Genomic DNA, 22,052 nt, shown 5'->3' on the forward strand with positions numbered 1-22,052 from the left:
TTTAAGTCTAAATTTCACCCTAGATAAGAAAAAATAATCTAACTTTTTCTCATTGTCATAGTGGGGCTTTAACATTGTTAAGAAAATTTTTATGAGGATTAAAAGAAGGTAGCTAGAAGAATATTGCAGGTTCCCATTTCCATACACCTATTGGCTTGGGTTTTTTTGTTTGTTTGTTTATTTTTAGGTAAAGATATTCTCCCTAAAACATCCAACTTACCAGTTTAGATGTTTATGCCCCAAGCACAGAAAGTAGATGCTGTCCTTGTCTTTCAAAGTTTAAACAGGAAACTGTCTTAAGTTTTAATTATTTGGGAAAAGAACATTTATCATGGAGTTATCACAGAATGTCAAGACCAGAGGAAACCCTAGAAATCTTCTAATCCAGACATTTCATGGATTCAGTAAAGGAATATGTCAAGTTCATCTTCCAGGGAGCTGGAATATTTGCCCCAGACAGGTAGGTAGTGGGAGAACTGCATCTAGAATCCAGTTCTCACCTAAGTCCAGGGTTCTAGTCATCAAAAGAATTTAATACAGAAGCTGCGGCTGAAGAGGAAAAGAAGAGGAGGAGAGGCCAGGAGAGGCAGCAAAAGCAGAAGGAGCATCGGATGTTCGGCCTCTGTACCACTATCTCCCCACCTTGTTTTGGCATTCTACTTGTTTACTCCTTTGCAGAAGTATGTTCAGAGCAGGGTTTTGAACACCCTTGAATATCTCATTCTTTACTTAGCAGATCTTTCCTTATTGATTGGATTAAGAGTTCCTCAGTTGAAGATACTAATGTCTTTTGATTTTTCCCCATGCCTGTAAATCTAGTCAAAATTACAATCAGATCACCTATTATAGATTTTATCCTTCCACATTTCATGTTTGTGCAAGGATTCATTTTATTTGAATCTGCTATTAAATTCTATGTGACAGATATGTATTTTTACTATTACATTAGTAATATACTATTTTAGAAAAATCAGAGAATAGAGAAGCAAAAAGAAAGATAAAATCACTTATAATTCCACTACTCTGAGATAATTACCGTCAACCGTATAGATGCTTTATGACATCTTCCTGTTTTTCATTTAACAAAAATTGCTTTGTGCAATCCATAATATACATCTTTCTGTTCCAGATGTGTTTCTGTGACATTTTTAATGGCTGCAAAATAGTAACACAATATACCTAACCCTGTTGTTGGGTTATCTCAGTCATTTTGAATGTTTTTCTATTACAAAGAAATCTGCAATGAACATTCTTGTAGCTAAATATTTATGGCACTATAGTTAGTAAATAATAATGCCACACAGAATTATAAATTAATCTTTATTATAATCTTGGATGAAAATCTATTTAAGTACATTGTATAAAACCATTTAATAGAAAAACAAAAAGTAAGCAGTTCCTAGTACAGTCATAGTTAGGGACAGCCATCTGTACTACATAAAAACAAAATGTATTGTTTCCCTGCAAAGCAGATTCCATGCAGATCGTGTCTCCATAGCTCAATAATGTTATTTTGGAATGTGTGCATTTGCTCTATCTCTCAGCACATACTCCTTGTTTGTATAGCTTAAGAGGAATCATTCGTGAATAATCCATGTATGTGTTCACACAGCTTGTGAAAACTCCAACAGTGGGCCTGCTTGTGAAGCGAGTGTGGGATGTGGCCCTTTGGTACAGGCCTGGGGAGAGGGCTCATTTCCTGGCTTCCTTATAGTTGTTTGCTTTCTTTTTTTTTCTTTAGGTCCTGACCCATGTATCAGAGGACTGTTTCCCTTTGCTAGATGGTTGCAGAAAGAACAGGCAAAAATGGCAGGCTCTTGCAGAACAGCAGGAGAAGATGCTGATTAATGGAGAAAGCAGCCAGGCCAAGCGGAACTGAGTGGCCTATTCATGCAGAGTTGAAGTTTACAGATGGTGTATTCTGCAGTATGCCTAGTCTTGCTATACACTGTACAGATTTAGTGTATACTTTGCCACTGCTGTATTTTTATTTTTGCACAACTTTTGAGAGCACAGCATGAAATGTTTTTAGGGGACTATTACATATTTTCTGTATATTTGTTTTATGCCACTGAACTGAGATTTTCAATGACACCCACTCTTAGCACATGGATAAGAGCACTGTTTGTGATATGTTGTGTACTGCAAAGTGCAAGTGGCATTGTTGCACTGAGGTGGTTTTTTTTGCTTAGAGATTTTAAATAATTGGTTTTGTGTTTTCTGAATTACCAATCTTTCAAGAATGTTTGGAATCTTTCCTTTCTCAAAAATAAGCTAGGAGCAAATTGAATATATTCTGTGACATTTAAAACCTTCATAGGATAGAGGAAAACGTTGGCTAAGTGGATTTTAAGGGGTATGTTTGTCAACAGTGTATTACCTTAAGAAAAAAAGTTAAAACTCTGAAACAAATGGAAAGTACTACGAGGCAGTATTGTAAAGAAAAAGTATTATTTCATTGATTTGCTATTTTTGTTAGAGAACAGGCAGGAGAGCACTTTCTCATTTCACTGCAATACATCTATCCAAAGGCTACCATCAAGTCTCTTCAGTCTAACCCATCTGATGGAAAGCAGGGGAAACCTCTTGAGAAGACCCAGTCACTGTATCGAGGGATGAGTGTGATCCAGAAAGGGCATGGCCATGGATGTCTGTCAGTGAAGAAAAACGTTCTGTTGGAAGACCCTTTGGAGAGTCAGTGAGCGTTTTGAATATTGAACTTCCTTTTTTAAATAGCTTCATCATCTTTCATCTCCTTACAAACCAAAGTTTATAAGTCAAGAGCTTAAATCTCAACAGGAAATCGAGAAAAAAGTGATAAGTGGAGCACTGACCTGAAGTGAGATTCAACTACAGATAAGAGGGTACAAAATGAATCATTGTTGTTCTCTTTTCAAACCAAGTATAGAGAAAAGTTTTAATTATATAAACAGCAAAGGGCTATCCTTGATATTGGAGTCAAAAATTAAATTAGGGAGCAGTAAGGTAAGAAACCTTAGGCCTGAATAAAACTTAGCAGTATTGAGTTTGTGATTGAGAGTGCCATATTTTGCTTTATAGGACTAGTCAACCCGGAATCACGGAAGTTGGGGTAGTACCCTAAACGCTGGCCCTGACCTCGTAGTTGGTGGTATTTACTTCTCATAGCTTTTCGTACATTTAGAAAATGTTACCATTTTCTTAGAATTTGAGCCCACTGAAGTGGATTCCCATTGTACATGTGTGCCCCTAACTTCACATTTATTCAGTGTTGCAGAAGTAGGGAATGAATCGAGCAACAGGTTCAAGAAAGGAAAGCCTGCTCCAAATCTGTGGAAATGTTTGGACTTGGGGAGAGCAGGGAGGTGTTTGAGGTCAAAAAAAGTTTCTGAGTTCCTGTCACTAATTTGGATAGAAATCTCTTGAGGATATGGTAATGCAGCATTCTCAAAGACCTTTCACTAAAACATGTTTTCCAATCATATTGTTTTTTCTCTAAACTGCCTAAAATTCAATATGTTTGTTAAGTTTTTAACATTCTGAGTGTGTATATGTATCTTGACATAATGTGGCTTTCTTCTTACCATTCAGGTAAAAACAAAACAAAACAAATTGTATTGTATTGACATTACTTTGTAGTGGTAAAGGCTAGTCTAGAAAGTTATCAGCTATTTAATGTTATATGTATTGTTATTAGAATACTTGTATTTTCAGGATGTTATTCTATTTTATTTTATGGCATACAAATGAGATCTGTAAGGTTGCCTCTTGGTGACACTGGTGCGTAAAGTACACAGACTGTCACTAAAATCATGTGTCTACATACTGGTATACACCTATGCATGCATACGTAATTCCTTAGTATAGAAAAATTGTTTAAAGAATTACAGTCTTTAAAAACTTATCTTTTTTTCATACACATCATGATTTAGCAGTTATGCTAAAATCTATAGACACATATATTAGTAGTCTGTTTAGACCCCCTCTAATATATGTCACTGAGATTTTTAAAGACAGAGACCATGTATGGAGGATTTGTATGTGTGTCACTTAAACAAGCAAGAAGAGATATTTAGATTAGAAATTGTTTGGTTTACCTTTAGATAATGGTTTATTTTACTTTACTAGTTTAGAAATTAAAAGAAGTTTGGCAATGCCATGCCTATTTTATTTTATTGTTGGATGTTTTAGTTCATACAGAAGAAGAATACTTCTTTAGGCTTGGTTAGTTGGTTCAAATAATTTTTAATTTTTAGGAAAAATCATTCCATACATGGATTAATATCTGGTACGTGGGCACAAATCAAAGTTTTTGCTTTTATGTGAATATTTCCTTTCCATTATCTTCTCAAGTTGGAAAAAAATATATATATAGTCTTCCCCCACCCTACCCTATATTTATATTAGCAATAACTAGTGAAAAGTTGTTCTAGATTAGTTTGTTTTAGTTATAGCTAAGTAATATGATACCATTTCATTTCCATTTTTAGCCCAAAAAGTCCCGACTATTATACTAATTGTTAAAAGATGTCTATAAAATTGCCTGGCCTTATCTTTTTCAGAAGACTGGCCTTTGCCAATCGCAGTCCTGTGTGAACTTGTTTGAGTCACTTAACCGCTGTGTGCCTGATAAGTTGTGCTATTAAAGGAGTTCTGTTTGGGCTAAGCCTTTGTCTTCAAGGAGGATGTCACAGAAGGCAGCTACTATGTCAGCCCTAATGGGCCCTGGAGACCACTGTCAGAAATGGGATACTGGGCTACAGAGCACAGTGACCTAATCCCACATGTCATTTCTTATGTTGAGTTTCCAAGACTGGAAAAGCAAAGACAATACATTTATTCGGCTTCCCACGCAGATCGCTGGTGACTGTGAGATGCAGAGCTCTTTGAGCACCTCGCCTCAAGGTACAAACCCTGACAATGATGTTGTCACCACTGATCTCTTAATTAAGAAGAAGAGTTTCCATTGATAGGAGTATTGAAGATAAGAAAGTGTATGAAAATATACTGGACATATTGGATTCTGGGAGGAAACTGGTCACAGATACATTCTTGCCTAGCAGTGAAGTGCCTTTATTTTTAGCATAGAGCACAGATGTTAGACCTACTCCAATTTGATTTCAGTTTTCCTGTGTTTTTCACCAGATTATACTCCTAAAACTTTACAGGCCATCACAAGCAATGCTGTTTTGTTTTTATGAGATCAATTTAAGGTGAGAAGGGGAAAAAGAGTAACTGCTGTCTTCTGTGAACAACTGTAGTTAAAATAAGGTGGTATAATTCAATTGCTCAGTATAGGACATGCATTGGTCCACCTTTTATTGAGTCCCTGCCACATGTCAGGCATTGTACTCAACCATGGAGACAGAGCAGTGACCTCAAGGAGCTCACAGTCTCTGCAGGAAAGGCTGGATAAGAGACTTAACCAGCTTCTGATCCTGCTGATTTAACGTTAAAATAACATTATATCACTTTCGTTTTCATCTATAACATATGTATTATACAGTTATTTGAGGACCTTTACCTGGAACTTATTAAGAATCTGTTCGTGAACATCCTGTCTTCTTGCAAGTATGAATCACTTAGCCTGTTGATAGCTTAAAAGAACATCCTATGTACGGAGTCATATATTCCACTATCTGGATTATTTTTTCATATGTTGGCCAGGTAGAGATTACTCAGAGGTCTCTTAGACTGCTAAATTGTGCACAGTTTTGGACCCCTTCTGCTCCACCACAGGGAGCGAGGAAGAAAGTATTAAAAGCTCACTTTGACCTTCCATATACTTCTCAAAAGCCTGTGTAAACATGTCTTAATGAATGTTGTTGAGAGCAATGTAAATAGTTGAAAATATAAATTTCTATTACAGTTTAAGGAAAAAAAACCTTATGAATCATCACTAGCCACTGTTAATATCTATTTGTATTCTTATACCTTTTCAATATATTTGAACAAATATATAGTTTCTGGCACTATTTTTGTACTAGGATAAAGGAGTTACTATGTATATTATGTTTAGCTTTTAAGTCATTTAAAATAATTGTGAATGTTGATTTCTTGTCTTTCCTCTCCCCCCACCATGAAAACCATTTCAGATGACTTCGGTGACAAAAATCACTTTAAAGGACACTTACCCACCTGTGACCCCTGAAGTCAAGAGATGGTCAGGGTGGTTTTCCATTGTGAAAACTTGTAAGAACCTGTCATTTGTTTGCTCATTTTGCTATGCTTTGTAAAAATAAAAACAATGAATAAGTAGGTATGAGTATTGTGTGATTATCGGGGGACTTTGAATTTTAGGCAGGGAGAATGGGGCCAATAGTTTGAGAGACTTTAATCAAACTAACCTATGGTTCTGTTAGCTGAAAAAAACTGTTTTAATAAAATCCTTTCCTTAGTCTAGACTCCTCTCAGTAATAGTATTCTTTTTATTAATATCCTTTGCTGGAAATTTAAGGGCAACATCTTCCATACTTCTCACTTCAAGATCCTAACAACTCCATGGAGGGTGATTATTCCCTGCCTCATGTTGTGTGAGGAGCTAAGGCTTAGGAGTTAAATACTTGCCAGACGGCATGAGCTGGATTCGAGCCCAGATCTTTCTAGTGTCAAAGCAGGTGTTGATTCCACTTAGTTCTCTTCTTGAGTTGTAATTGTTAAAGGTCCCAAATCCATCCTTAGTGAATCCGATGGGCTACCTAGAAGCATTAGAGACAAGATTTCTGTCACCCGGCAGGTTTGGTTTTGTTTGGGTTTTTACAGTCAACATTCCTTTAGTTCATCTGATAATAACTAATGCCATGCCTTCACAGAATCCCAGATACCACCGTGCTTCAGTGCTGCTGGTCTAGAGGTGTGGTGGTACAATTAAATGCAGTTTTCTGAGGACCTTTGCCTGGAACTTATTAAGAATCTGATAGTGAAGAGATTCATTATTTAGTTTTGCCACTAGACAAGCCCTCTTCCTGTGGGGCAGAATATCTAGGTTATGCCTAATTCAGAAAGATAAAGACAAAAATAAAACGAAAGCTCGTGTAAAACAATATGTTAGATTTTCTGGCCACTAGGGAGCGCCAGAGTTACAGTTGCATTTAAAGCAGTAATCCTCCCTGACTGGGTACAAACAGGGAATAAAACTGCTTTCTAAAAGATTTTTACTAGCTAAAGAAAAATAAATGGAAAAAACCAATTGGGAATTAAGACTTGCTGACTGCTGTCTGTCTAGTGATCATTTCTTCAAGATTTTCTCCAAACAATAACTGATCATCTGAAGTCTCTGATTGATACTCTATTCCACCCACAGGGACACCATCCCTTCTTGTAGAAAAGAGAAGCATTTGACAACTCTCTTGAACCCACAGTCTTGCTATTAGCTGTGCTGCCTTCTCAGCAAACAGGGATTCCTAGGTTTGATATATGCAAATGTAGGACATGATTTTCTATTTTTAAGGCATATAACATAACAGACACTTTGAACTTGCAGAGAATATTCTCTGATTTTAAGCTATATTCAGCTTTGGCAGGAAAAAAAATTATATGTTTCCAGTTCAAAATAAAAATCCACAAGAGTTATGAATGGGACCAAAATAATAATATGTGAAACAAAAGAAATCTGATTAATTAAGTGGCATGCATGATTTCTCTCTCTGGCTTGCCTCATTTTGAGTGTGTGTGTGTGTGTGTGTGTGTCTGTGTATAATATAAACAGGAACTAAGTTAACTCTTTCAGTCATCTGACAACAATCTCAGTGGCACATTTTAGGATTCCTCTTTTTAAACTAAAATCTAAGGGACAAGACTGCATGGCTAAAGGGTAAAAAAACCATGAATGTGGACTGTCACAACAGCTTTCTATCCCTATATATATATATCCCCTATATACATCCTCTATAGTAATTCCTTTTAGAGACATATTTCACTTCATATCACTGTTTCCTCTTACCCAGCAGGAGTGTTCTTAGGCTTTATGACACCAATCCAGCATATTTCTGTAAGAAACAAGCTTCTCCCTTTACCAACCAGCTCTCTGAAAGTCAAGAATTCTCTGGTCTTGCTGATCTGCCCGGACCAAGGAGGAAAGGCATAAAATATGGTCAACAACTACCTCAGCTACAACTTCTCTCTATAGAAAAGCCAAGAGAAGTAGTTACTAAGGGTGCTTTACTGAGTCTGTTAGAATAAATAATATGCTTCTTGGGAGATGAAGGCAGGACTGTGTCATATCATTATTCCCTCTGTTTCTTGAAACCTCTGCTTCTCTTCTTCTATTTTGGCTCCATCCCCTAGGCCTTCAAACATATTTGATTCTCCCCTTCCCTAAAAACAGCTCCCTGAATGACACAGCCCTCCTAAGCTACCAGCATTTCTGCATTCTTTCTTGTACTTTGAAGGTATTCAACAAATAGTGCAAGAATAGATTTCCATCCTTTCCCATTTAAATTGAATTTTTTATAAAGAAAGGAAAAAGTAATTGCAGTGCAGGGCAACAGAAAAATCAATACAGCATTTTTAGACATTCTCAGTTGAACAAGAGCTGAAATTTCAGATGAAAAAACAAACTGAATAAAACAATCTTTTAGACAAAAATACTTGTTTTCTACTGTGAAAAATAGTTTACCAGGCTTTTGTTAATAAATTGATAACCAATGGTAGAGTTACTCCCAGTGGAAGTTTTACCATATTGCTAGGAGCCAAGGAAAATTCATTCATTCACAAATAGTTGATTCTCTTCTAAGTGTCAGGCTGGGGTAAACTAAATAGACATGGTCTCACAGAGCTTCTAGTCCAGTGGAGGCTACACACAAGGGCAAAGAGACTCATCTATGCACTGAGGGTGGGAGTGGAGGGTACTTAATTCAAACTTGAGGGTTCACAGATGGCTTCCTTAAGGGTGTGACATCTGGTTTAGCCAAGTGAAAAGGGAGAAGAGTACTCCTGGTAGAAACATGTGAAGACCTAGAAGTAGCAGACCAGAGAACTTGAAAGACTTCCCTCGATTTATTTAAATGCTTGTAAATTTTATACTTATGAATGATGAGGATTAAAAATATAAAGTATAAATATTACATGTACGTATAAATGTTGTATAAAATAAAGCAAGTGTCCTTTAAATGTAAATTTGAGCTCTTAAGAAAGTAAGAGAAATTCCCAGAGGCTAAAATAAAGCTAATTAAAAATCCAAGCAGTAAGCATGTGAGCTGATACTATGTCAGACCTGGGAATATTTGGAGATCTCTATAATGAAGGGGTTTTAATGCCCACCCAGGCAGGAAACATGGTCTTGAGACCCTGTGAAGCATTTGGGGAACAGCCCTCCAAGTAAGGCCAAACCCTTTGAAGAGCTATGCCCTCAATGAACATGTAAAAATTGGGGGGAAGTCCACTCAGAGACACAGGAAAACATAAAGGAAGCACTGCCTGTCTTAATCTTGGGTTTGATTAAAAAAAAAAAATCATAACATTGGGTCTACCCTCATATTCACACAGATTTGGGGTTTGAATATGATCCAGGACTACCCAAGTTAAATTGTAAGCACAAAAAGAAGTCTCAGGCCAGTAATATCCCTGGACACCTGGCAAAAGCAAAGGCAAAATGTCTTTGGAGGAACACAGCCTCAAATAGGCCCATAAAATTTCCACAGAAATTATGCCACTAAAGACAAATTCATAATGCATAATTGCAAAACACGTGAGGAAACAATTCACAATGCAAGAAGTCAGAAGACTTCCACAAGACTGCAGGATCAGATCCCCAAGAAACCCAGACAATAGAACTCTTTGATAGAGGCTGTTGGGAGGATCACTGATTCCTCGTTCTTGTGTTTCCAAATGAAGGAACACCCCTAAGGTGACACTCTTGGCCCCTTGTTCCACCTTTCACCCAACTCAGTCAGATGCATGATTGGAGGGTGACAGCCATCAGTCCACAGTCCTTAAATGGGTGAAGTTAATCTAATAAAATGCAATAAATGCTGGGGATTTGTTTCTTTTCCTTACTTTTTGACCCTGATCCAGTGCAAGTTGGAAATCCTAGGTAAGTGTGTCCCAGTATGTAGGCTGTCTCAAGGTCTAGCCTGCTGAAGGGGTGAGGACTGAGGCAGGAAGTGTTACACCCACGTTGACCATAGCCTGTTCTCTAAATGCCATATTTACCTGACCACTTCCACAAAGCACTACACCAGCCAGCGTCACATGGTTTTCTTTGAGTGCTATGCCTATCTCCTACAAAGGCTTTCTAGGCTGTTTCTCTGCAATACCAATGGGCCATTTCAATCAATGTCCTCTCCAGCCTCTGATCAATGTGGTAAATCTGTGCTTTCTTGGGTCTGTCGTAAGCCATGCCGTTCGAGGGACAGAATGTGCAAATAAGAACATTCTTACTCACCTCTCCTTCCTGCTGGTGGCTGTTGGAAGACAGAGTGAAGTCAACAGTGAAAAAGATCCCATTCTAGGAATGCGGTGTATATGGCCTAGAGTTCAAGAAAAGCATGGTTAGAAGTTGATCTGTTTTATATTTAAAATTCTGAAAAGTAAATTTAACATGACCAGAAATTATCATTCACATTTTTCTTCTGCCTATTCTAAGACTTGCATTGGTGATAATCATTAACGAAGCATACTAACAGTCACTGGACTGTTTTCATAGTCAGCACAATGGATGAGGCAGCATCATGGGTAATAATATATCCAATACAAATAAATAGTATTAGGGAACTGCAGAGGCAAGAAGAGCTAATATTATTTCCATATAAACACATTCTAAAGAGCCATGGCATTGTGAGTATAACAGTTATTTTTTTCTCTCAGTGAGTTATGAAATTAGAGAGGAAGAGCACATCTGACGATAACACAAGCAGATGGTTCTCGGACCTGAATAAGAAGAGGTGGTACCTGGACACTACCAATGCGAATTGATTTTCACACGCACTAATTGGACAATGGACTATGTAATTATGTCTTCTCTACTTAATTTTCTAAATTTTCACTGAAATATCATTGTATTAGTTTCCTATTGCTGGTGTAACAAATTATCACAGATGTATTGACTTAAAACAACACAAATTTATTATCCTACTGTTCAAGAGATCAAAAGTCTAAAATGTGTCCGCAAGGCTACACTACTTCTAGAAGCCACTTCCTTGCCTTTCTGAGCTTTTAGAGGCTGCCTGCACTGCTTAGTTTGTTGTCTCTTCCTCCATCTTCAAAGCCAGCAGTGTAACATCTTTAAAGGGCTCTCTCTTTCTCTCTTACACACACACACACACACACACACACGACCTACCTCGGCTCCCATCTTCACATTTCCTTCTCTAACCCTCTCATAAGGAGGCTTATGATTACCTTGGGCCCATCCAGATAATCCAGGATGATCTTCCCATTTCTTTTTTTTGTGTGTGAGGAAGATCAGCCCTGAGCTGACATCCATGCCAATCCTCCTCTTTTTGCTGAGGAAGAATGGCCCTGGGCTAATATCCATGCCTATCTTCCTCCACTTTATGTGGGACACCGCCACAGCATGGCCTGATAAGCGGTGCGTCGGTGCGCGCCCGGGATCCGAACCTGGCAGCCAGCAGCAGAGCGCGCGCACCTAGCCACTATGCCACAGGGCCAGCCCCGACCTTCCCATTTCAAAATACCTAACAATCACATCTGCAAAGTCCCTTCAGCCATGTAAGGGGACGTGTTCAGAGGTTCCAGGGATTAGGATGTGGACATCTTTGGGGGCCATTATTCTGTCTACCAGTCACTATCTCTCACATGAGCTCATGAATTTTGTAGTACATTTTTTTTGTGTGAGATTTTTTTTAATTGACTATTTTTTTAGAACAATTTTGGATTCACAGCAAAACTGAACAGAAAGTACAGAGTTTCCAAATATCCCATCACCCCACCTGCACAGTCTCCCCCACTATCAACATCGCACCCCAGAGTGGTACAATTGTTTCAGTCAATGAACCAATACTGACACACCATTGCCACCTAAAGTCCAAAGTTTACATTAGGGTTCACTCTTGGTGTTGTACATTCTATGGGTTTGGACAAATGTATAATGATATGTATCCATCATTATAGTGGCGGAGTAGTTTCATTGCCCTAAAAATCTTCTATGCTCTGCCTATGCATCCCTCCTTGCCCCCTAACACCTGGCAACCACTAATTTTTTTTAAATTTAAAGAATTTATTTTTTAGAGCATTTTTAGGTTCACAGAAAAATTGAGAGGAAGGTACAGAGAGTTCACATATACCCCCTGCTTGTATCCATCACTATAGTATCATACAGAGTAGATCCACGGCCCTAAAAACCCTCTGCACTCTGCCTATTAATCCTTCTTCCCTCCCTCAGCCCCTGGCAACCACTGATTTTTCTTTTTTTAACTGTCTCCATAGTTTTGCCTTTTCCAGAATGTTACAGAGTTGGAATCATACATTATGTAGCCTTTAACAATTGGCTTCTTCCACTTAGTAATATGCATCTAAGATTCTTCCATGTCTTTTTTTTTGGCTTGCTAGCCCATTTCTTTTTAGCTCTTAATAATATTTCATAGTATGGGTGTACCACTTATATTTTTAAGTCAAATTGTTTATATATATAGACAGGGGCCTCACACACCCAAGGGGCTGCCCTGCCCTGAAGCCTCAAGAAAAATTTAAATTCTATCCAGTATACTCCTTTTAGGCAAGCAAAGAATTTATATGATAAAGTAGATTTTATGAGGTTTTTGAAAGATATAAACAAAACGTGTTAAGTGCCCAGTACAGAAAGTACAGTAAATAGACTAGTAGACTTCTATTATTGTTATTATTACAATGATGATAATGATGAAAGATTTCTATCCCAGAAGTTAAAATAAAAGCTTCTATTCTAAAGAAGATAAAATTTGACTATTGAAAGCACATCTAGAATGAATTAAACTTAGATTGTGCTTTGCCATTTACCAAGCTCTTTCACATACACAACCTTATCTCATCTTGACAGCAATTCTGCACTAAAGGCATTATTTTCATTCCTGATTTTCAGATGATGACACTGAGTCCCAGAGACTCAGTTGTTTCACATCTTGTAATTTGCAGAGTTGCCACCTGAACCCGTCTTCCCACACCAAATCTGGTACACTTTGCATTACACAATAGTTCCACTCTCTAAGGGTTCCAAATGGTCAGGCTTTTATTATGTAAATAGGTAATTTTCAAAGTGTGGTTCCTGGACCAGCAGCATCAGCATCATGTGTTGAAAATGCAAATTCTCCGGCCCCATGCCTGATCTACTGAGGGTCAGGCCAAGCAATCTGAGTTTTTTATTAGCCCTGCAGGTTACTCCAATGTGAGCTCAAGTTTGAGAACCACTGATCCAAGACATTGCTCTTTTCTTCTAATTTTACAATCCCAAGATGAAAGAGATAACGAGACAGCCACACCAAAACTGTTTAAATAATGACTCAATTAAAGTAACACTTTTATTAGAGAGACTCCTAGAATTTTGAAGGATTCAAACTTCAAGCACCTTTCAATGAGTCATTGAACCATTGAAGCCAACTCATTGAAAATGCTGTTCCAATTATATGGATTTTTCATCTCAACAAAAGTACAACATATTCCATCCATATAGGGAAGGGAGAAGTCAAAACAAGGGAGGTTTCAAATTAAGTTTCAGCAGGGGCAGAAGCAGGATAATCATGATGATTTCCAGAGTTTCCTCTCCTTCTATGTTATCTACAATTGCTTCAGCAGGACCTTAAAAGACTAGCTCCATTATCAGTCCTTCTCCCCCTCATAGATCTTACCCTTAGAGAACAAACACTTCACTGCAAAAGGCCAGAATGATGAGATTCAGTCCTCTCACATTTGGAACAAAGACAAATTGGATGTGGTATGTCAGCCTGAGACGGCAAAGTGAGAGCTGACATTTTATCTGTTATAGATACCCTTACTGGTGATCCACCAAATTGTTTCTAGATCTGAGAGTAGAGGACAATGGTGCTCTTTCTGATATATCATCTAAATATGTCATGGGTTGGATCAACATCCAGGAGCAATTTGGGAGGGTAAAGACTCCTGCCAGCTACCACCCCGGAGGTCCAACAGTCACTATTCATTATCAGAACCAAGGGATCAGTCCAGTTTTGAAAGGGGCCCCAGGGAAGACTCTGGCAAAAACCATCCCTGAGGAAAAGCAGTCTGTTCCAAGTCTATGAGAGAGAGTAAGCATTTCGAAGGAGATTTAAGAGAGGAGGTGAGGCTAGTGGTGCTTTCACCAGAAGCCAAAATCCACGGTAGGGCTGGTCCCTGCTCAGCCCTCGGCCTTCCTTGTTGCTACAGTTTGGAGCTTCTTCAAAACCTAGGGAAACTCCAGATGAGGATAGGGCTTCCAACTGTGTGGGGAAAGAGAGCTCTTCCCTGGCCAGGGATGAGGCCCTGATAACCATCCTGCTGGTACGGTGAAGCATGTTACTGCCCTGAGCCCTGCACCTTAGTTGGCCCCCAAGAGCTATGAAGGCTGTGTCCTGGGGACAATTGGCAGGTGATTTCATGCCCAAAGAGGCCTTTTCCATAGAATTACCAGAAAACAATTCTTTGCATTACAGTAAGGACTGCGAGCAGAGTAGAGGGAAGGAGGTGAACATTTATTGGGCAGTAACTATGTGTCAGACCCCTTCCATACATTAACTCATTTTATCCTCACAAGAATCTCATTAAGTAGATAATTTTATCCCCATTTTCCAGACAGGAAAATAAGGCAGAGAAGGTTATGTTACTTACTCAAAGTCACAAGCTTGCAAGTGGCATAGCTAGAATATGAACTCAGGTCTGGCTTCAAAGTCCCTGCTCTCACTACTGCGCTGCCACAGCAGATGGGGCCCAGTGGGTTGACTACCTGTCTTGGAGAGAAAGTCATTTCAGGCCTTCCTGTGTGAGCTGTCACCCACAGATCAATGAAGAGTGCAGTGTATACATCACCCGTGCCATCTTTCTTGGCCTGCAGACACACATCCTGATCACACTGTCCTGAGAGAGAATCATTATGCACTTCTCCTACCACCGAAGAAGGGTTGGAGGTCACAGACAGCTGAGTTGGGAGTTTTTCTCAGGATGCTCCTTATTTATGCCATCTACTCCCCTTTCTCCATCCAAACCTCCTTCCTCCATTTACCTCCATACATCCCAGTTAAATGAAAACCATCATCAATTTTTTTATCTCTTAACACGAGGGAAAAAAAGGGCTGAGGTGAGCATTTTATTGCAAAGGTAGCCACACAGCATTTGCTGCAATCTGGTTCTTTCAGCATAATCCTCTAAGTGCTCTTTTATTTGCCCTAAAGCTTTATATACAACATAGTCATAACTATCAATGATATTTCAGCCAGTTAATCATTCATTTGTGATAGCCTAAGTCAGAAGAACAGTTTTCTGTGAAGTTTGTTTTCATTTTCAAGCTGGTCAAACTAACCCCTTGTAGAAAGACTCCTTTCTTCTTGGGACATATATCTATCACTCCCCACTGGGGACTTATTTATTTAACTATTACAGAATAGTGACATATTAACTAATACTTCCCTTTGTATTTGTCAGCTACAATTATATCCTTCTTTTAACAAGCTATGTGCCAGGACAATTCCATGACAGAATGCAGTCTCTAGGGCAGGGTTCCTGGGCAGCACTAACCTATGGAATTGCTTGCCAGGCAGATGAAACAATTTGGAATGGAACAGGAATAGAGCAGCTGTAGGCAGCCCAGGCTGTTCTGTCACGGCCTTGAGGTAGGAACACCTACCCTCATCTGTGTGAGAGTTGATTTTACTGTGGCCATTTGGCCAACTAATCTACTTGAGGAATTTCTCCTAAGGCAATATAGATGTGCATACACTGCAAGGGTGGGGCATCGGCTGCAAAGATATGGTATACTCGTATTAATAACCATTTTATAGTGCTCTATCCTCAATAAGTAGAATATCTGGATCTGGGAAATAAAGAGTAAAAATAGAAGTGGCCCTGTTGCCATCACTTCCTACTCCTTCAACTCTGTGAGTTAGAAATCCTATTTCCCAACACACCAATAGGCAAAGAAAGAAGTCACTATCCTGGCAGGAGTAACTGACCCAGAGTATCAGAAGACAGGGTTGCTTGTACACAACAGGAGCAGGAAAGAATATGTTTGGTACCCAGGTGTTCCAACGGAGCATCTTTTAGTATTTTTTGCCAAATTTTGAAAGAAAATGGATAAGTGCAGCAGCCACAGTGTGAGAAGGGCATCACGGCCAGGGTCCCAGGCTCCTGAGGGAAAGCCTCCAAGGGCAAGGCAAATCTAGAATGGGTAATAGAAGACAGAAACGATAAGCATCATTGTGACCACTAGGACAGCTGCCACCACTGGGCTAATAGTTCATCCCACTAATCTTCCCCTTCTCCCCAGAGAAAGAGACCAACTAGGATCCCAGAGGAGCTATTCCCAGATGAGGCAAACTTATTATATTAAGCAAGTGTGATCCGAGCAGTGCCAGAGGTAGATTTTAGTTAGTCCATGGTGTACTGACAAGATTCATCTCCCACTCTAGCCACCCTCCCTCAACCTATACACACACAGCACCAGAGCATAAAGGCACTCGCTCTCCAGGCTGTCAGGATCTTTGACTGCTAACAGTGTCAGCTCACAGCTGGGCCCAGAAATTGTCCTGGTCCTAAGGGAGCTGCCTGGCTCAAGGTTACCCACTCTCTCTAGGGACAACACTGCATCCTATCACGGGTCAACGAGGGGAACAAAGACCCAACCCCCTTGCCTAAGTGAGGACAACTCTGAAGAGCTATTCCAGTTCCAGAGCCCCTCAGAGGACTGATTGACTTCGTTGTTCCTGCACAGCAGATCAAGTTCTCCCTGCTGCCCAGTCCTGCTGCCTTCATTCACTCACAGGTGTTTTCCCAAGAGCACTCCCTGGTAAACTTCTTGCACCGAATTCTCTGTCGTCAAGTCTGTTTTTCAGGGAATCCAAGCTAAAATAGATGTGAACAGTGGTAATCCCTAAATGGCGGGATTTTTTTTTCCCTTTTTTTATTATGGTCACTTGATTTTCTTTCCTTTTTTACAGAGGTAACATTGGTTTATAACATTATATAAATTTCAAGTGTACATCATTATATTTCAATTTATGTGTAGAATACATCATGTACACCACCCAAAGACTAATTACAATCCATCACCATACACTTATGCCTAATCACCCCTTTCACCCTCCTCCCTCTCCCCTTTCCCTCTGGTAACCACCAATCCAATCTCTGTCTCTGTGTTTGTTGTTGTTTTATCATCTATTTATGAGTGAGATCATACAGTATTTGACTTTCTCCCTCTGACTTATTTCACTTAGCATAACACCCTCAAGGTCCATCCATGTTGTCGCAAATGGCAAGATTTCATGTTTTTTAATGGCTGAGTAGTATTCCATTGTGTATATATACCACATCTTCTGTATCCATTCATCACTTGATGGGCACCTAGGTTGCTTCCAAGTCTTGGCTATTGTGAATAATGTCACAATGAACACAGGAATGCATATATCTTTACACATTCATGTTTTCACATTCTTTGGATAAATATCCAACAGTGGAATAGCTGGATCATATGGTAGTTCTATTCTTAATTTTTTGAGGAATCTCCATACTGCTTTCCATAGTGGCTGCACCAGTTTGCACTCCCACCAGCAGTGTATGAGAGTTCCCTTTCTCCACATCCTCTCCAACACTTGTTATTTCTTGTCTGGTTAATTATAGACATTCTGACGGGCGTGAAGTGATATCTCATTGTAGTTTGGATTTGCATTTCCCTAATAATTAGTGATGTTGAACATGTTTTCATGTGTCTGTTGGCCATCTGTATATCTATCTTCTTTGGGAAAATGTCTGTTCAGGTCTTTTGCCCATTTTTTAATTGGGTTGTTAGTTTTTTTGTTGTTGAGATGTATGAGTTCTTTATATATTTTGGAAATTAATCCCTTATCAGATATATGGTTTGCAAATATCTTCTCCCAATTGTTAGGTTGTATTTTTGTTTTGTTGATGGTTTCCTTTGCTGTGCAGAAGCTTTTTAGTTTTATGTAGTCCCATTTGTTTATTTTTTCTATTATTTCCCTTGCCTGGTCAGAGATGGTACTTGCAAGTATGCTGCTAAGAGCAATGTCAAAGAGCGTACTGCCTATGTTTTCTTTTAGAAGTTTTATGGTTTCAGGTTTTATATTTAAGTCTTTAACCAATTTTGAGTTAATTTTTGTGTATGGTGTAAGATAATGGTCTACTTTCCTTCTTTTGCAGCTGGCTGTCCAGTTTCCCCAACACTATTTACTTAAGAGACTCCCCTTTCTCTATTATATGTTCTTAGCTCTCTTGTCGAAAATTAGGTGTCCATAGATGTGTGGGTTTACTTCTTGGCTCTCGATTCTGTTCCATTGATCTGTGTGTCTGTTTTTGTACCAGTAAAATGGGGGGATTATTGAAGGTTATTGTTTCCTTTTCGCTTATCTGCATATCTTGATTTTCAACAATGAACATATTACTTCTGTAGTAAGAGCTACAGATGCATACATACACATATGTGCATATATAAAGTTTCTTAGAGTCATTAAGTTCAGGTGAAAAAAGCCGTTTAGGTGTGACCTTCAACATACAAAATGGAGAGAAGAAAAACCAATACAAATAGAATAAATATATTAGTGAAAAAAATTTAATAATTTAGACAAAAGGAACACATCCTAGAAACAAATAATTTATTGAAACTCACTCAAAAAATACAAAACATGTATAGTATATTAAAATTAAAGAAATATTATTATACATTATATATAATATACATTATAATTATGTATAATATACAATATACATTATATATAATATACTATATATATTATGATATATTATACATATATGTATATTATATATTACATATACTATATTATTATATATATTATTATAATTAAAGAAATTAAATTGTTGTTTTCAAACTTCTCTCATAAAGAAGACACCAGGCTCATACAGATTTATAATAAGTTCTACCAAACTTTTAGAGGAAAAAGAATTATTGATGAGGATGTGGCCTAAGGAATTCATATACACTGTTTTAGGAAGGATAAATTGATATACCACTTTGAAAAAGTATTTGTATTATATTTCCCCCTATTTTTTAAATTTTAAAGTTTTTTTTTTTTAATCCATGTTTTATATGCACATTTTGTCTTCCAGAAGCTTCTTAGAAAGGATGCTTATGGGATAAATTTTTTGAGACCTGTATAACTGGAAAACATCTGTAGTCTATCCTAATACTCAACTGATAGTTTGGATCAGTATAGAACTCTACATTAGAAAAAAAGGCAATAATTTCCTTTTTACTTTGAAGGCAATGCTCCTTTACTGTCTAACGTCCAGTATGCTGTTGAGAAATTCAAACCCATTATGATTATGATGTGTATGTCACTGCCCTTGCCAACGCCCCATCACAGAAATTTATAAAATTATTTCTTTTTCCCCACATAAATGAAATTTCACAATGTGCCTTAGTGTGGTCCTATTTTTACCTGCTGTGCTAAGCACTTGGTGAGCCCTTTCAATGTAGAAACTCAAATCTTTCAGTTTGGGTAATTTTGTTGAATTATTTGATGCATGATTTCCTGCCCTCTACTTTTTCTGTTTTCACATTCAGAACTTTTGTTTGTCAAATGTTATGACTCCTGGACTGGTCCTTTAATTTCCTTACATTTTCATGCATGTCTTTTCTTCATCTTTTTATATATTTTCTGGGATGTTTCTTTCTCATCCAACTCTTCTATTAAGTATTTCATCTCTTCCATCACATTTTTAATTTCCAAGAGCTATTTTTTGGTTCTCTGTTCAATTTTTCATGCCATCCTGTTTTTGTTCCAGACATACATATATTCTCTTATATCTTTGAAGATATTAATGATAGCCATATTTCTATTTTTATTTTTGAGGTTTTATTCTTTCCACATATATCTAAAATGATTTCATCCATTTATTTTCTTCTCTTTCATATTAGAGGCTTTTTTCTCAAAAGTCTCCCTGATTAAATGCTCATTTTTAAAGGTGTATGACTAAAGGCCTGGTGAGCTTGCCAACTGTGAAATTCCCTGTAGGGTGATCCAGATGGGCCATTTGTTGGGGAAAGTGCAATGTCATTTTCTTTAGGTCTTTGCACACGGACCGGTCAGAGCCCCCAGAGAAGACTCTTCCAAAATCTTATGTAGAGAGTAAAGACTTGGCTTCCAGAGTTTTAAAAAGTGAATAGGGTGGATCTCTCAATATGTAATAGTTACACATTCAATTCATCTTCCTGTTTCTTTATAGTATTTGTGTTCTCAATTGTGTGCAGTATCTCTCAGTCAAGAGTTCTTCTGTTTTACCATCTGGAGAATAATTCTGTGGGCTGTGAGGGACAATTACTCATGGGTGTAGTATAGAGAAGGTGGTTTGGGAATTTAACTGCTTCTTTAAAAGCTTTCAATCAATTCACCATATTTCAGCTAGACCCTTTTACCCCATCTTCCAGAGGTACCAATTATGGAGCCTTTTGAAGATTCCGCAGCATAAATTAAGGTGGTTCTCTGATTCCCTTCCATTGCCCCTCATCCCATCTTAGTTTTGGCTTTTTCAGTTTTACCAAGTAATTTACCACTCATCCATCTACTGTCCAGATTTAAAAATTTTATTGATATTGTCTCATCTTCTCTTTTCCCCATCTCTGGGGAGTTTTCCCTTTTTAAAAGTTTTATTGGGGTTTTGAAAGGAAATAAAATTAGACATATGTATTAAATCTACTGTTTTTACTAGGAGATGTGATTTAAGAAAAATAAATATGCACAGAGTCTACAACTCAGCAATTTCACTACTAGGTAAACTCTTGACACGTGTACCAGGAGAGATGTGCAGAAATATTCAAAGCAGCATTGACATAACAGCAACAATGTAGAAGTAATCCATGGATGAATCTTAGAAAGATAATGGTTAGTTTAAAAAAAATTGCAGAAGAATGCATACCATAGGAAATAAACTTATTTAGTTCAAAAACATAAAAAATCCTAAAAATGCATTGTTAGTTACTGTTATCTTCAATATATTTAGTAAAACCATAAAAAAACAGCAAAGCAATGGTAAACGTAAAAAAGTCAAAGTAGTAGTTACCCTTGGTTGGGGAGAGACAGAGAGTTGAAATTGGGATGAAAATGAAGAGCTTCAACAGTATTGGCAATTGTTAGAATCCCCCAGGAGCAAACCCTGATGCAGGTATTTGAGTGTAAGTAGTTGATTTGGGAGGCTATCCCAGGAAGCACTGACAAAGGAGTAGAGAGGTGAGATGGGAGGGGAGGGGAGTCTGTACAAGGGTGAGTTTTAAGCAGATTATTACTGTGGGCAACTGAGGCTCAGTTTCACTGGGGACCTCTTGGAGACTGTACACAATACACCTCAAAATCATCCTACTTGAGGGGCAAGGAAGCTTGGATATTTGTCTGCCAGCTCCTGCCCATTGTTAGTTGAGGGCTGCTCCTGGTGGCCTTAATTCCCTGGCACTTCGGCATGCCCTGCCTGAAGGGGCTAAGCATGTTCCTGTGACCAGAGGAAAGCCGACAGGCAGAGCGTCTCAGGTGCTTACAGCACACAGCCATTTGTGCTTTTCGGGAGTAGTGAGCACGAACAGAATAGGCCATCCACAGTACTTCTACTTTTTAAACCAGGAGTGGCTAAAATGGGATTTGTTTGGTTATTTTTTGTATTATATATGTGAAATGTATTCTTTCATATCATTGCTAATGTTAATAAAAAATATTAAGTAAACTTGTACATGTTTCTGGAATTCCCATTTTATTCTTTGGAAGATGTTTGTTAGCAATGTGGACTTCATAACGTGTCCATTTTCACTGACCTTCTGCTCACTTGCAGCAATGGGGCCATAGACTCTCTGGCATCATTGGGCCCTAAATCATTATTTGAACAAGTTGGCTTTTCGGGCCTTTCAGCCTCCTTGCAGCAGAGCTGTTGTAATTCAGTTTAAATATGGTCATTTACATAACAGCAGGAACTGATTT

At 38.2% G+C, this 22,052-nt stretch overlaps 1 protein-coding gene and 1 long non-coding RNA gene across 5 annotated transcripts in view; one reads left to right on the plus strand and one right to left on the minus strand.

Annotated features, from left to right (window-relative positions):
- PDE5A (phosphodiesterase 5A) overlaps positions 1–6,237 on the plus strand; it is a 132,438-nt gene extending 126,201 nt beyond the window's left edge. For all 3 annotated transcript variants that reach the window (XM_004426537.3, XM_014784550.2, XM_004426538.3), the window contains exon 21: positions 1,742–6,237. In XM_004426537.3, the coding sequence (XP_004426594.1) occupies positions 1,742–1,879 (138 nt within the window). In that variant the 3' untranslated portion in view covers positions 1,880–6,237. The remainder of the gene's footprint in view (positions 1–1,741) is intronic.
- Positions 6,238–6,389: 152 nt separating this feature from the next.
- The window catches only part of LOC147915865 (uncharacterized), a 42,754-nt gene continuing 27,091 nt past the window's right edge, over positions 6,390–22,052 (minus strand). For both annotated transcript variants that reach the window (XR_015553836.1, XR_015553835.1), the window contains 2 exons: positions 10,364–10,448; positions 6,390–6,677 (listed from right to left, as the gene is read on the minus strand). This is a non-coding gene — a long non-coding RNA (uncharacterized LOC147915865). The remainder of the gene's footprint in view (positions 6,678–10,363; positions 10,449–22,052) is intronic.

This window comes from Ceratotherium simum, chromosome 12 (assembly GCF_057802395.1).
Source record: "Ceratotherium simum simum isolate JZ-2026a chromosome 12, ASM5780239v1, whole genome shotgun sequence".
Lineage (NCBI taxonomy): Eukaryota > Metazoa > Chordata > Mammalia > Perissodactyla > Rhinocerotidae > Ceratotherium > Ceratotherium simum.